At 44.6% G+C, this 13,718-nt stretch overlaps 1 protein-coding gene, 1 non-coding gene and 1 pseudogene across 2 annotated transcripts in view; 1 reads left to right on the top strand and 2 right to left on the bottom strand.

The window, feature by feature from the left end:
• Positions 1 to 661: 661 nt before the first annotated feature.
• LOC132476347 (small ribosomal subunit protein eS26-like) lies at positions 662 to 1,062 on the bottom strand (annotated as a pseudogene).
• Positions 1,063 to 4,884: 3,822 nt separating this feature from the next.
• Positions 4,885 to 13,718, top strand: part of ITGAM (integrin subunit alpha M) — a 37,920-nt gene continuing 29,086 nt past the window's right edge. The window contains exons 1-5 of the mRNA XM_060077793.1: positions 4,885 to 4,912; positions 7,145 to 7,250; positions 10,012 to 10,115; positions 10,421 to 10,491; positions 10,638 to 10,755. Of these exons, the coding sequence (XP_059933776.1) occupies positions 4,885 to 4,912; positions 7,145 to 7,250; positions 10,012 to 10,115; positions 10,421 to 10,491; positions 10,638 to 10,755 (427 nt within the window). The remainder of the gene's footprint in view (positions 4,913 to 7,144; positions 7,251 to 10,011; positions 10,116 to 10,420; positions 10,492 to 10,637; positions 10,756 to 13,718) is intronic.
• On the bottom strand, positions 8,458 to 8,530 carry TRNAR-CCU (transfer RNA arginine (anticodon CCU)). Its single transcript has one exon. It is a non-coding gene; the product is annotated as a tRNA-Arg (tRNA).

Below are 13,718 nucleotides of genomic sequence, written 5' to 3'. Positions count from 1 at the left end.
AACAAAAGTTTCTTCTCTTTGAAGTGGTTTTCCACAGAGTTGGGCTGTGGGTTCTGGTTACCGTAATTTACTCAGATTCAGAAAGAAGATAATTGCACCAGGGTGATACGTAACACTGGAAACTTGCATTATACTGACTTGGGTAGAAAACAGATGGGCAATAAAAAAAAAAATTGACAAATATAGGAAAGTAAAATTTCCTTCTAAAAGCTTATTTTAAACTCTTCAGTAAATGGAACTGGAAAATTATTTGTTCATATGGACAAAACTGAAACTGGATTCCCTGTTTCACACTGCACACAAAAAATTCAACAGTACACAAAGTAAGAAGTTAAATAACGGAAGGAAAAGAAGTATTTGAGAAGAATATATAGATGAAAAAAATTTTTTCTAACTCTGGAGATTTATTAAAGAAGTTACAGAAAAGACTAATAATAAATTTGGCCACATGAAACAAAAGAACTTCTGCACAAGAAAGATGATAATTAGAATTAATAATAGCATCTAACTCATAGTTTGAGCATGAGTATCAGAAGAGATTATGTCTGTGAAAGGGACCTGTAAATCACTAAGCAAATGGTGGGTTTTTTTTAAAGTATAATTTCCGTTTTATTGTCTTTCCAGGGGACCGTATTTCTTTAGTCTTTAAGGACTTAGCTCCTTACATGGGCTATGGTGGAGGTCGTGGCGCAGCACCAGCATGTCTAAATCGGGGTGGAGGTGTTCGGTCCTTCCGGGCTTCCCGAGAACGATTCCTGCCTACCTTGCTGTGAATGGCACAACTCACGCAGTAATGTAGTTTCACATACAGCTTGGGAAACACATAGGACAGTTCGCGCCAGGAGCTCACTCACCGTCGAAAACACTCGCTTCGGAAATGTCCCTGACGGCTGCGGCCTCTACGATGTTCCAAATGACGAACTTCTTAATGGCCTTATCCTCGGGCACGCATCGGGCACAGCTGGTGCAGCGAATAGGCTGCACGTGGCCGCGCCCCTTTTTGGCACGACCATTATTCCTTCTTTTCCTGGTCGTCTTGGAAGCAAGGAGGCGAGAGAGCATAGTGGTTGTTTTTAACCTGACCCAGCAAAGCGCCTTATGCTCTATTTAGATTGATTTGATGTTAGGAACACTGGTTCACTCAAATTATTTCAAGTTTTGAAGATTTTGTAGTTAAGATTCCATGATAGGCATCATAAACGGATGGGTTCTTGACACCTTGGTTCCTACAAGCTTCATGCAACCTGCTCCTGCAAAGCTTGCCATGGGATTGCAGTTAGTGAGGGGTTGGTAGCTGCTACAGTGCTAAGAGCTGAAATACACAGAAATTAACCACAGGTCTTTTTTTTTTTTTTTTTTGGTGCATTATAGACTCAGAGCTCTTAAATAGTTACATCAGAGAGATCCTTCTGGTACAATTGCTATCTAGTTGGGGAGGAAGGATTCTTGGTGCTTGCTACCCTGCCCTCTTTCCAGAATTCTCTCTCTGAGGGAGGGGCGGGGGGCATCTCTCTTATGAACCAGGCACTCTTCTGTGCACTGGAAATAGAGTGATGAGCAAGACAGACAAGAATCTCTGCTCTCTGGAGCTTATAGACTCTAGCTGGGGAGTCAGACAATAGATAGATTAATAAATATGTAATATAATTTCATGTAATAGTGAGTGCTATGAAAAAATATCTGAGTATCTGTAGCAGACACTGCAATTGCTCCATTCACGTCCCATCAGTGTTTATCATTCTCATGCAAGCTGGCCAGGTTTCCAGCTGCCAGTACCTGCCTGCCTGAGGGCTCTCTCTGGCTTCTGGAGCCTTCTCTGCCTGGGTGCAGGGCAAATTGGATGCACCAGAGAAGTTAGGCTTTCCCGGAGAGCAGCCCTCCACTGATAGCTGATGTGAGTTGTGGATAAATACCTAGCCCCCTCTCCTCTCAGGTGGATAACTCTGAGGCATGTTTTACCCTGGATTTCAGAGTTCCTCAGTGTATTGAGCTCCAATCATCCACAGCAGTAACTTGTTCCATCTCACAACTTTTATGGGCTCACTTCTGCACCAGTGTTTCCTGGATTACCTCTCAAATAAATTACTTCCCCTTGTCTCAGTGTTCATGTACAGGGAAACCCAAGCTAAGCTTTCGTCAAGAGTAGGGGTAGGGGATAGATGGGAGCTTATAGCTAGGTGCCCACCTGTGGTTACCTGGTCAGGTGCACACCATAGGGTGGGTCATTAAGAAAGGCTCTGGGGGTTGGACAATCTTTCTGAGATATTGCCTATGCCTTTAAAGTGGGCCCTTGGCCACTGCTAAGGGCACAGAGGGGCCGTGATATCCGAGCAACTTCCTGTGGTGATCAGAGTGTGAAAGTTTTTTTTATCAAAAATAAACCCAGCTTATTTATTTATTTATTTTTGCATTCATTCTTTTTTATTAAAAAAATATTTATTTATTTATTTGGTTGCGCCGGGTCTTAGTTGCAGCACGTGGGCTCCTTAGTTGTGGCATGCGAACTCTTAGTTGCAACATGCATGTGGGATCTAGTTCCCTGACCAGGGATCGAATGCAGGCCCACTCCATTGGGAGTGCGGAGTCTTAAGCACTGTGCCACCAAGGAAGTCCCACCAGCTTATTTATTAAAATATGTCCCCACACCCTGGTTGGTAGCTTCTCATCCTGATCCAATGGTCTTATTTCTTTTTCCTCAGCCTCCTTTCCTGCTAGCAAGAATGGGCCCTTTGTTGTTTAAATTACTTTTTGGTGTTTTCCTTTTCTTTCTGATTATAAACGTCACTCTTTTTTTTTTTGTATAAAAGTTTTAAGTACACAAATATATATAGAAGAAAATTTAAATCACCCTGTGGCAGATTAAAGTTGATCACAAATTCTTTGACACGCCTCCCACTGAGAGGTGATATCTTTGTCCCCCTCTCTTAGAATATGGTCGAGCTCTGTGACTGCTTGACCACTAGAATATAGTAGAAGTGACTCTGTGACAGTTTCCAGATCAACACCTTAAGATACTGGGAACTTTCAATTCTTATCTCTTGGAATATTTGCTCTTGAAGTCTAACCACTATGCTGTGAGTAGCCCAAGCCACATAGAGAGGCCACATGGAGGTCCTCCAGCTGACAGCTCTAACCGAGCTCCTGGCCTGCTGATGGCACCAACTTCCAGCCACGGGAGTGATCTGTTTTGAAAGTCCAGCTGAGCTGAGTCTTCGACTCCAGCCCCAGTCACAATCTGACTGCAGCCATCTGAGATTCCCTAGTGAGAACTGCTGAGGCTAGACAATCCACAGCACCATGACACAATGAGAAGTTGCTGTTTTAGACTTGTGGTTGCCAAGGGAGAGGGGATATGGGGGAGGGATGAACTGGGAACTTGAGATCAGCAGATGCAAACTATTCTGTATATGTATAACTGAATTACTTTGTTGTACACCAGAAACTAACACAACATTGTAAATCAACTACACTTCAATAAAATAAATTAAAAAAAAAGAAGTCGCCGTTTTATTTGGAGTAGTTTGCTCTGCAGCAATAGAGTAGAACCGACCCATTGTCCTATGATCCAGTGACCACCACTATTAACATTTTGGTTTTCCTACACATACGTATTTTTAAAGAGGTAATTTTAAAACAAAATGTTCAGAATTTTAATGGAATTTTTTTCAGAACGCACACATTTCTTTGCTCTGGTTATTAAGAAAGCAGAACTAAGGGCAAGAGAAAATATGTTGGAGAGAGAATGAAAAATGATTGGCTTGGGGATCACACTAGCAGACACACACAAGTATGGTTTGGTGTTCTATGTAATTTCATGAAGATATGCTCCTGTGTCTTTTTAAATTTTTTTTATTTTTACGCAGGCCTCTCGCTGCTGTGGCCTCTCCCGTTGTGGAGCACAGGCTCCAGATGCGCAGGCTCAGCGGCCATGGCTCACGGGCCCAGCCGCTCAGCTGCATGTGGGATCTTCCCAGACCAGGGCATGAACCCGTGTCCCCTGCATCGGCAGGCTGACTCTCAACTACTGTGCCACCAGGGAAGGCCGCTCCTGTGTCTTTGAAAACAGCTTGTGCAGACATCTTTGACTGTACTTCTCAGATATTTCTTAGGATAAATTCTTGGAAGTGAAAATTCCAGGGCAAAAGAGTTGGAGGCTTTTTTTTTTTTTTTTTTAAAGCAAAATAATATTAAAAAAGCACCACGTAGAGGACTTCCCTCGTGGTGCAGTGGTTAAGAATCCCCCTGACAATGCAGGTGACATGGGTTCGAGTCCTGGCCCAGGAAGATCCCACATACTGTGGAGCCACTAAGCCCGGCACCACAACTACTGAAGTCTGCGCACCTAGAGCCTGTGCTCCGCAACAAGAGAAGCCACCTCACTGAGAAGTCTGCGTGCCACAGTGAAGACCCAATGCAGCCAAAAATAAATACATAAATAAATAAATTTATATAAGAAAAAAGCACCGGGTTTCTCTGTACCTGAGTTGACCTTACTGATGGCCACACAGGAGGATAGCTCTAGCTGACAGGTATTCCCACTTCCCTGGGCAGGAGGGAAGGACATTTTGCAAAGCGTGCTTTCAGGGAGACATGTTCTGGGGGGCAGGTCATAAGTCTGTGCTTTGCTGTTCATAATGTTTCTAGAAGCAGGTGGGCAAACAAAGCCACCTATGGGTTAGTGACCCTGATGGTTTGGGCCGGGAGGCTGGGTAGAGGGGGCAGGTCTGGCAGGGCTGTGTGCTCACTGAGCCTCCGACCTCTTCCTTTGAGTCTCTGACAGACTTCTGCCTCCTACTTCCCTTTTCTGGTCCTTCCTGGCTTTGGTGGCTACCTTGAAGTGGCTCAATGGTGCCTGCAGTCTCACGGCTCCTGCTCTCTCCAGCTATGACTCACAGAGTCCTTCTACTAACAGGTGCGCCAGGAGTTGGGGGGCCCTCAGAGTGAGGAGGAGGGGAGTTTTTGGGTTTGTGAGTTTGTGGAAAGAAAGGGTACAGAATATTTAGGAGTTAGGCTGGGAGAGACAAAGGGGATTGGGGGAAGGTTAAGGGATTCAAGAAGCAGAGTAGAGCTAGACCGAGATGGGATGAGCAGAGAAGCTTGGATAAATGACTCAATTCATGGTCTATGCAAGGGGGTTTGGCTGGTCCTTTCTTCACAGAGGAGGAAACTGAGGCCCCGAGAGGTGAAATGACACGTCTAAGTGTGCACAGCAGGTCTTGGCTTCTCTTCTTGGAGTGTTTCTTCTTGGATTCTACCTCACCTCCTCCTATTGGTCTCCTCTTTTCCAAGGACTCAGGTGTAAATGTTTGTTGAATGACTGACTGATCAAAATGATTCAAGTTTTTTTCCTTTGTGTCTGTGTTTTGTGGACTAAGAGCCAGAGAAGGGAAAGAAATGCTTGAAAGTTGCATAGGAAGAAAATTACCTAACTGAGCCTTTAGGAACTTGATTGTTGGGCAAATCAGTGGGGTGGGAACCCAGGGAGGGGTTCAGAGAGGGGCTGAATGCACCCGTTGATGGAAATAATCAATAAACAAGAAAAGAGTTTTCTTTGAGCCAAACTGAGGACTATAACTCAGGAGACAGCCTCTCAGAGAACTCTGAGGAACTGCTCCGGAGAAACATGGTTTTCAGCACAGTTCTATATCTTGTCAGAACAAAGAACATCAAACAAGTCAGGGATATGTTCCTTTAAGGTTAAAAACAAAACAAACAACAGATCAGCATGTACACAGCCAGTCAGTATGGCCTTGGCACCTGGGAGTCTTATCATCAAAGGAGTAGCAGCGCTGGCGTCCTGGGAAGGGAGGCGTTTAATCTTTATTTTTAACATGGACGTTCTTTACTTCTGGACAATGCACCCTTTTCTTTAATTATTAAAATAGTTGTACGATGTATGTTTGATAGGCTACACACAGGCTGTTTTACTTAGCATGAAATTCAAGCTAAATCATGTATAAGCCAGAATGACTTCCCCATAGCTCAATATGTGAAAATTTCTTCCATTACACCCTGTTGGTGGTTCTTAGGCCAGGAGTCAGCAAACTGTCCTCTGTGGGCATAAGATGAGGGCTCCACCATGTGTTTTTGTACAACCTGGAGCCATAGGTCCCAGATGAACATTTATAATCGATTCATGACAGGGAACACTAACTTTGAGTCATTTTGAACACTAACTTTGAATGGCGTGCAATGTTATTTCTCCTAAAGAATTCCACTTGTCTCATCAGTAATTTGTATTACAAAAAAAATTGTACTCAATTATTATATTTTGAATTTCCTTTATGAAAAATTTGTAGACATGCATTTCCTCTTTTCTTATATAGGTACGTACATAATAGACTCCATTTGCCTCTTGGTCCACAAAGCCTAAAATATTTACTATCTTGCCCTTTATAGAAAAAGTGTGGCGACCTCTCTCCAGGCTGGGATGTGGGAGGCACCCATGTCCATGCTGGGTTAGGGTGAATCCCACCAGGAAGATGCTTGGGGCAGGAGGGAAGGCTGCTTTCTTTTATTTTTTTAAAAAATAAATTTATTTATTTATTTATTTATTTTGGGCTGCGTCGCGCCTTCGTTGCTGCGAGCTTTCTCTAGTTGCGGCCAGCGGGGGATACTCTTTGTTGTGGTGTGCAGGCTTCTCATTGTGGTGGCGTCTCTTGTTGCGGAGCATGGGCTCTAGGCACGTGGGCTCAGTAGTTGTGGCTTGCGGGCTCTAGAGTGCAGGCTCAGTAGTTGTGGCGCATGGGCTTAGTTGCTCTGCGGCATGTGGGATCTTCCTGGACCAGGGCTTAAACCCATGTCCCCTGCATTGGCAGGTGGATTCTTAACCACTGCGCCACCAGGGAAGTCCCCAGGCTGCTTTCTTTTTTTTTTCTTTTTTTTGCGGTACACGGGCCTCTCACTGCTGTGGCCTCTCTCGTTGCGGAGCACAGGCTCCGGATGCGCAGGCTCAGTGGCCATGGCTCACGGGCCCAGCCGCTCCATGGCATGTGCGATCTTCCCAGACCGGGGCACGAACCCGTGTCCCCTGCATCGGCAGGCAGACTCTCAACCACTGTGCCACCAGGGAAGCCCCCCAGGTTGCTTTCTTAACTGTCTCCTTCTGTCCTCCTGACTCCCGCCCTCCTTGTTCTCCCTGCAGCCTTGGCCTTATGTCACGGGTTCAACCTGGACACGGAAAAAGCAGTCATCTTCCAAAACAATGCAAGGGGCTTCGGGCAGAGTGTGGTCCAGCTTGAGGGATCCCGGTAAGGGCCACAGGGGGACTCCCTGCTCACACACTTTCCCTCCAAGGCTTAACATACCTTAAAAAAAATCACAATTTCCTTGATTTGTTTTTTTTCTTAATTTATCAGAGTTCTACATTCAAAAGATACAAAAGAGTGTGATAGTAAGAAAGTCTCTTCCTCAAACCCTTCCCCCAATTCCCTCCCTAGCAGGGTCCTTGTTGAATGGTTTCTCATATGTTCTTTTGGAGAGATTCTACAGTGCATAAACCTCCACATCATCCTGCACACAATTTGTAGTATACATTATACTCAAACTACAACCTGCTGCCTACTTTTGTAAATACATTTTATTGACACTTGGCTACCCCTACTCCCCACTTGTCATTTATTATTATTTTTTTTTATTATTTTCCAATACTTAAAAAAATTTTACTGGAGTATAGTTGATTCACAATGTTACATTAGTTTCAGATGTATAGCAAAGTGATTCAGTTATTCATATACATATATTCATTCTTTTTCAGATTCTTTTCCCATATAGGTTAGAAAATTGAGTAGAGTTCACTGTGCTATACAGTAGGTCCTTGTTGGTTATCTGTTTTATATATAGCAGTGTGTGTGTGTTAATCCCAAGCTCCTAATTTATCTCTCCCCCTCTCATTTCCCCTTTGGTAACCATAAGTTTGTTTTTGAAATCTGTGAGTCTGTTTCTGTTTCGTAAATAAGTTCATTTACATCATTTTTCTCTGTGTGACTTACTTCACTTAGTATGTTAATTTCTAGTCATTTATTTTTTAGGGCAGTTTTGGAGCTATAGTAGCAGAACAGAGAGGCTGGGACAGAGACTCTATGGCCTGCAAAGCCTAAAATATTTACTTTTACAGAAATAATATTTATGGAAATAATGTTACTTTTCTAGAAGAAAGTTTGCTGGCCTCTGCTCTATACTGTCCTTTGCATTTTATTTTTTTAGAGTTTGCTGATTTTACCAAATAAATGAAAAAAGAGCTTACTTGTTCTTTTTAATGCTTACATCATATTCCATTATTTGGAAGTACTGTAATTTACATTTATATTACATTTAAATCTATTTTTTAAATTTATTTATTTATTTATTTATTTAGGCTGCCCTGGGTCTTAGTTGCGGCACACAGGATTTTCGTTGCGGCATGTTTAGTTGCGGCATGCAGGATGTGGGCTCTTAGTTGCAGCATGTGGGATCTAGTTCCCCTACCAGGGATTGAACCTGGGACCCCTGAATCAGGAGTTCAGAGTCTTACCCACTGGACCACCAGGGAAGTCCCAAAATCTCCTCTTAATGGACATTAGATTGTTTCCAAACTTTTGCTATATGAACAATGTTGGCATTTTTTACATGTGCAAGTATATTTTGGAAGTAAATTCCTAGAACTAGGATTGCTGGATCCAGGGTACATGTGCATATGTAATTTTAATAGATTTTTCCAAATTACCCTCTATGAGGGTGGCAACAATTTGCACTCACACCAGAAGTTTATGCAAACACCTACTTCCCCACCCACTTGCCAACCCAAAGTGTTAGCAAACTTATGATCTTTGTAAATTGAACAGGTGAGAAACGGTCTCTCAATTTAGTTTTAAATTGAATTTCTTTTTTAAAAAAATTAATTAATTAATTAATTTATGGCCATGTGGGGTCTTCTCATTGTGGTGGTCTCTGTTGTTGTGGAGCACGGGCTCTAGGCACGCAGGCTTCCGTAGCTGTGGCTCGAAGCCTCTAGAGTGTAGGCTCAGTAGTTTTGGTGCACGGGCTTAGTTGCTCTGCGGCATGGGGGATCTTCCCAGACCAGGGCTCGAACCCACGTCTCCTGCGTTGGCAGGCGGATTCTTAACCACTGCGCCACCAGGGAAGCCCTGCATTTCTTTTTTAAGGAGAGATTTATTTCCTTTTCTGTGAGCATTTTTTTCCTTATCTGTTGCCCATTTTTCTCTTGTTTTTTTTTTCCTTACTGGTTTGTGGCAGCTCTGACTATACTGAGGAAAGTGGTCTGGGGTATGAGTTGCTCATCTCCCTCCCCCCGTTTATCGTTTGTTTTCTGACTTTGCTTTTGGTAGTTGATCAGATACAGAAATTTATTTAAAATGACTGTGGAGTTGAATGTATTCACTTTAAAATGACCTCTGGGTATTATGTCATTCTTAGAGAGGCCTTTCTCACTCCAAGATTAAACATTTTCCCATTTTTGGACTGTACATAGATTAACTCATTTAATCCTGATAATAACCTTGAGGTAGGTACTGCTATTATCCATATTTTAGAGATGAGAAAATTGAAGCACAATAAGGTAATTAATTGACTTGCCCAAGGTCACACAGGAAGTAAGGGTGGGACTAAATTTTAATTTCAGGCAGTAAAACTCCAAGGCCTCTATTCCTGTCCTCTATGCAATATTGCATCCCTGCCTGAATGGGGAAGTGATTCCAAGTTGGGAAGGTAGACTGTCTACCTTCAATGTTTGGCCTTCAGGATTTGGAAATTCTTGAATTTACTGAAATGACCCCTGGGAATTCAAATGACTGGTTTAGGAGAATATTCACAATAAACAATCAGTGGTTAAAAAAAATTCCCATGTTTTTCTTTGCTGAATCTTCTTCCTGTTTCTGGGGGTGAGGGAATCCCTGTGAGGTTGGCTCCCCCACTTTTATTTTGGGTGGCGGAACTTCCACGGTCTCCTTCTCTCCCCAGATGTCATAGCATTCTCTTGTCCCTGTGGTGAGCTGTTCCCACCTCTCCCCCCAGGCTGGTGGTTGGAGCCCCCCAGGAGATAAAGGCTGCTAACCAGACGGGCGGCCTCTACCAGTGCGACTGCAGCATGGGCAAGTGTGAACCCATCCCCCTGCAGGGTAAGTCACTGCCCCTCGCTGGGACCTAGGGCTAGGGTTCCACCTCTGCACACATATGGACTTGCCAGACGTTGCCTTTGTCTTGGGATCTGTGATGGGGGCCCAGGGAGCCAGCTCCCTGGCCTCTGAGCTGTATGCAGGCACCCTCGGACACCCCTCTGTGTCCCTTTCCATGACCTACGTGCCTCCTTGAACCCCTCACACCTCCATGTCTCCCTGGTTGAGGTTCCTGTCCATCCCCTGTCCAGCTCTTACACAGTCCCGTCCATCCCCGAGGGTGACCATGTATATATCTGTCCCCTCAGTCCCCCCGGAGGCTGTGAACATGTCCCTGGGCCTGTCTCTGGTGTTCGCCACCAAACCTTTCCGGCTGCTGGTGAGTTGCGTTGGGTCATGGGAGTGTCCCAAGGGAAGGAATTGGGGGCCTAAGACTGCTGGGGCTGGGGTCTTGTTGGGTGGAGGTGCTGGGGTGAAAGGACAGGAAGCAGGGACAGCCCCTCCCACCTGTTCCCTGCCCCCTAGGCCTGTGGCCCCACCGTGCACCAAATCTGCAAGGAGAACACCTATGTGAACGGCTTCTGCTTCCTGTTTGAATCCAACCTACTGCTGCAACCCAGAAGGCTCCCAGAGGCCCTCAGAGGTGGGTACAGACGAGCAGCATGAGACTGGAGGGAGCTGGCAGGACTGGGCTGAGGGGCTCATAGTATGGGGGTTTATTTAAAAGTCTTGGTGCAGAAGCGTGAGGGAACTGGGTTCCAATGCAGAGATGGGCTCTGGAGAGGTGCTAGGATCTTGCACTTTGAGGAAAGTCCTGATATAGCCACCCATCTTTGTGAGACAATGTCCCAACCATTGTCCTTAGAGTTAGTGCCTGGACTCAGCCTGGCCATAGTGCCTGACCGTAGCCTTTGAGGCTCTAGCTGGTGTAGCCCTTGTCCACCTCTCCAACTTCTTTCTCAACTCTTCTACCTTAGTCACTGTGTTCCAGCTGCCTTTCTTCTCCAAGAACCACACCAAGCTGTCCCTGCCTCAAGGGCTTTGCACTTACTATTCCTTCAGCCTGGCATGCTCTTTCCCCAGATCTCAGCTGACAACCTATTACTGTCATCTCAGCTCAAATGTTAACTCTTCAGAGAGACCTTCCCTGAGTGGCTCTTCTAATCATTTCCACCATCACGTCCTACCACATTGCCCTGCTTTGCCCTATTCATACCTATATATCCATATTTTACTTTTTTTTTTTTTTTTTTTTGCGGTATGCGGGCCTCTCACTGTTGTGGCCTCTCCCATTGCGGAGCACAGGCTCCAGACGCACAGGCTCAGTAGCCATGGCTCACGGGCCCAGCCACTCCACGGCATGCAGGATCTTCCCGGACCAGGGCACGAACCCGTGTCCCCTGCAGCGGCAGGCAGACTCTCAACAACCGCGCCACCAGGGAAGCCCTTTACTTATTTCTTAAATGTCCTTTCTTCTGGGATGTAGGCTCTGTGATAGCCAGAGATTTTGTCGAGCTTGTTCACTTGCTGCTTGACAAATTGCCCCTGAACTTAGCAGCCAAAAACAAGAAACATTAATTATCTTACAGTTTCTGTGAATCAGGAATCTGGACACAGCCTAGTTGGGGATCTCTGTCTCATGGTCTCTCAAGAGCTTGAGGTTGTCAAACCAGGGGTGTGGTCTCATCTGAAGGCTTGACTAGGGGAAGATCCACATCCAAGCTCACTTACAAGATGGTTGGACTGAGGGCCTCAGTCCACACTGACTGCTGGCTCCTGCTTCCCTCACTTGCTTGTCCCATGGGCTTCCCCACAGAACAGCTCACAACATGGCAGCTGGCTGCCCTCAGGGTGAGTGAACAAGGCAGTGAGAGAGCAAGAGAGTAAGAACCCAAGATGGAAGTCACAGTCTTTTATAATCTAATCTCAGAAGACTTCTGCCATATTGTATTCTTTGGGAGTGAGTCAAAAAGTCCAGCTCACAGGGAGGATGTAGAGAAAAGGGAACCCTCCTACACTGTTGGTGGGAATGTAATTTGGTACAGCTACTATGGAGAACAGTATGGAGGTTCCTTAAAAAACCAAAAATAGAGCTACCATATGATTCGGCAATCCCACTCCTGGGCATATATCTGGAAAAGACAAAAACCCTAATTCAAAAAGACACATGGACCCCTGTATTCTTAGCAGCACTATTTATAATAGCCAAGACATGGAAGCAACCTAAGTGTCCACCAACAGAAGAATGGATAAAGAAGATGTGAGATACACACACACACACACACACACACACACACACACACATAAACAGAAACAATGGAATACTACTCAACCACAGAAAAGAATGAAACAATGTTATTTGCTGCAACATGGATGGACCTAGAGAATATCACACTAAGTGAAGTAAGTCAGAGAAAGACAAATATTACATGGTATTACTTATATGTGGAATCTGAAAAATAATATAAATGAACCTATATGCAAAACAAAAACAGACTTACAGACATAGAAAACAAATTTATGGTTACCAAAGAGGAAAGGGAAGTGGGAGGGATAAATTAGGAGTCTGGGATTAACAGATACACACTACTACATATAAAATAGATAAGCAACAAGGATTCACTGTATAACACAGCAGACAACATTCAATATCTTGTAATAATCTAAAATGGAAAATAATCTGAAAAATATACTTGAATCACTTTACTGTACACCAGAAACTAACACAGTATTGTCAATCAACTATACTTCAGTAAAAATAAATAAATAAAAACTCCAGCCCACAATCAAGATGAGGAGATTATGCAAGGGTGTTAACTCTATCAGGAGGTGAGAATCTTGGGGACCATCTTGGTGGCTCCTTACCCTTGTTCCCCAAACATCTGTTGATTGAAAGAGAGTTAGTAAATGAATGTTTTTATCCAGCTGATTTCTTTCTTTCTTTCTTTCTTTTTTTGTGGCTGTGTTGGGTCTTCATTGCTGCACGTGGGCTTTCTCTAGTTGCAGCGAGCGGGGGCTACTCTTTGTTGCAGTGCGCGGGCTTCTCAGTGCCGTGGCTTCTCTTGTTGCGGAGCATGGGCTGTGGTTGTTGAAGCACACAGGCTCAGTATCTGTGGCACGTGGGTTCCAGGGCGCACGGGCTTCAGTAGTTGTTGCACGCGGGCTCAGTAGTTGTGGAACATGAGCTTAGTTGCTCTGTGGCATGTGGGATCTTCTTGGACCAGGGCTCGAACCCATGTCCCCTGCATTGGCAGGAGGATTCTTAACCACTGCGCCACCAGGGAAGTCCCATATCCAGCTGATTTCTGACACCAATTTCTTCAACTGCTTGGCCATCTTTTTGCTTGTTTCCAAGTTGGTTCTGGAACCAAGGGCAGATATGTCTTCCTTTTACAGTTTTTTTTCTTTTCTCAAGCTCCTTTGAACTTCATTCTCAACCAATAACCTTCCCTCCTTCTTCACAGAATAAACCAAGGCTGCCAGGTGTAAACTCCCTCCACATCCTCCTTCTCCTTGTCCAGATTTCCTCAATGGCACCTCTCTTGGCAGCATCTCACTGGTTTTAGAGGAAGACCTGTCCTTTCCATGAGTAATTTTTCCATCTGG

The sequence above is a fragment of the Mesoplodon densirostris genome, chromosome 16 (genome assembly GCF_025265405.1).
Source record: "Mesoplodon densirostris isolate mMesDen1 chromosome 16, mMesDen1 primary haplotype, whole genome shotgun sequence".
Lineage (NCBI taxonomy): Eukaryota > Metazoa > Chordata > Mammalia > Artiodactyla > Ziphiidae > Mesoplodon > Mesoplodon densirostris.
Note: the sequence above shows the minus strand (reverse complement) of the source record. Positions and strands in the feature narration are given on the sequence as shown.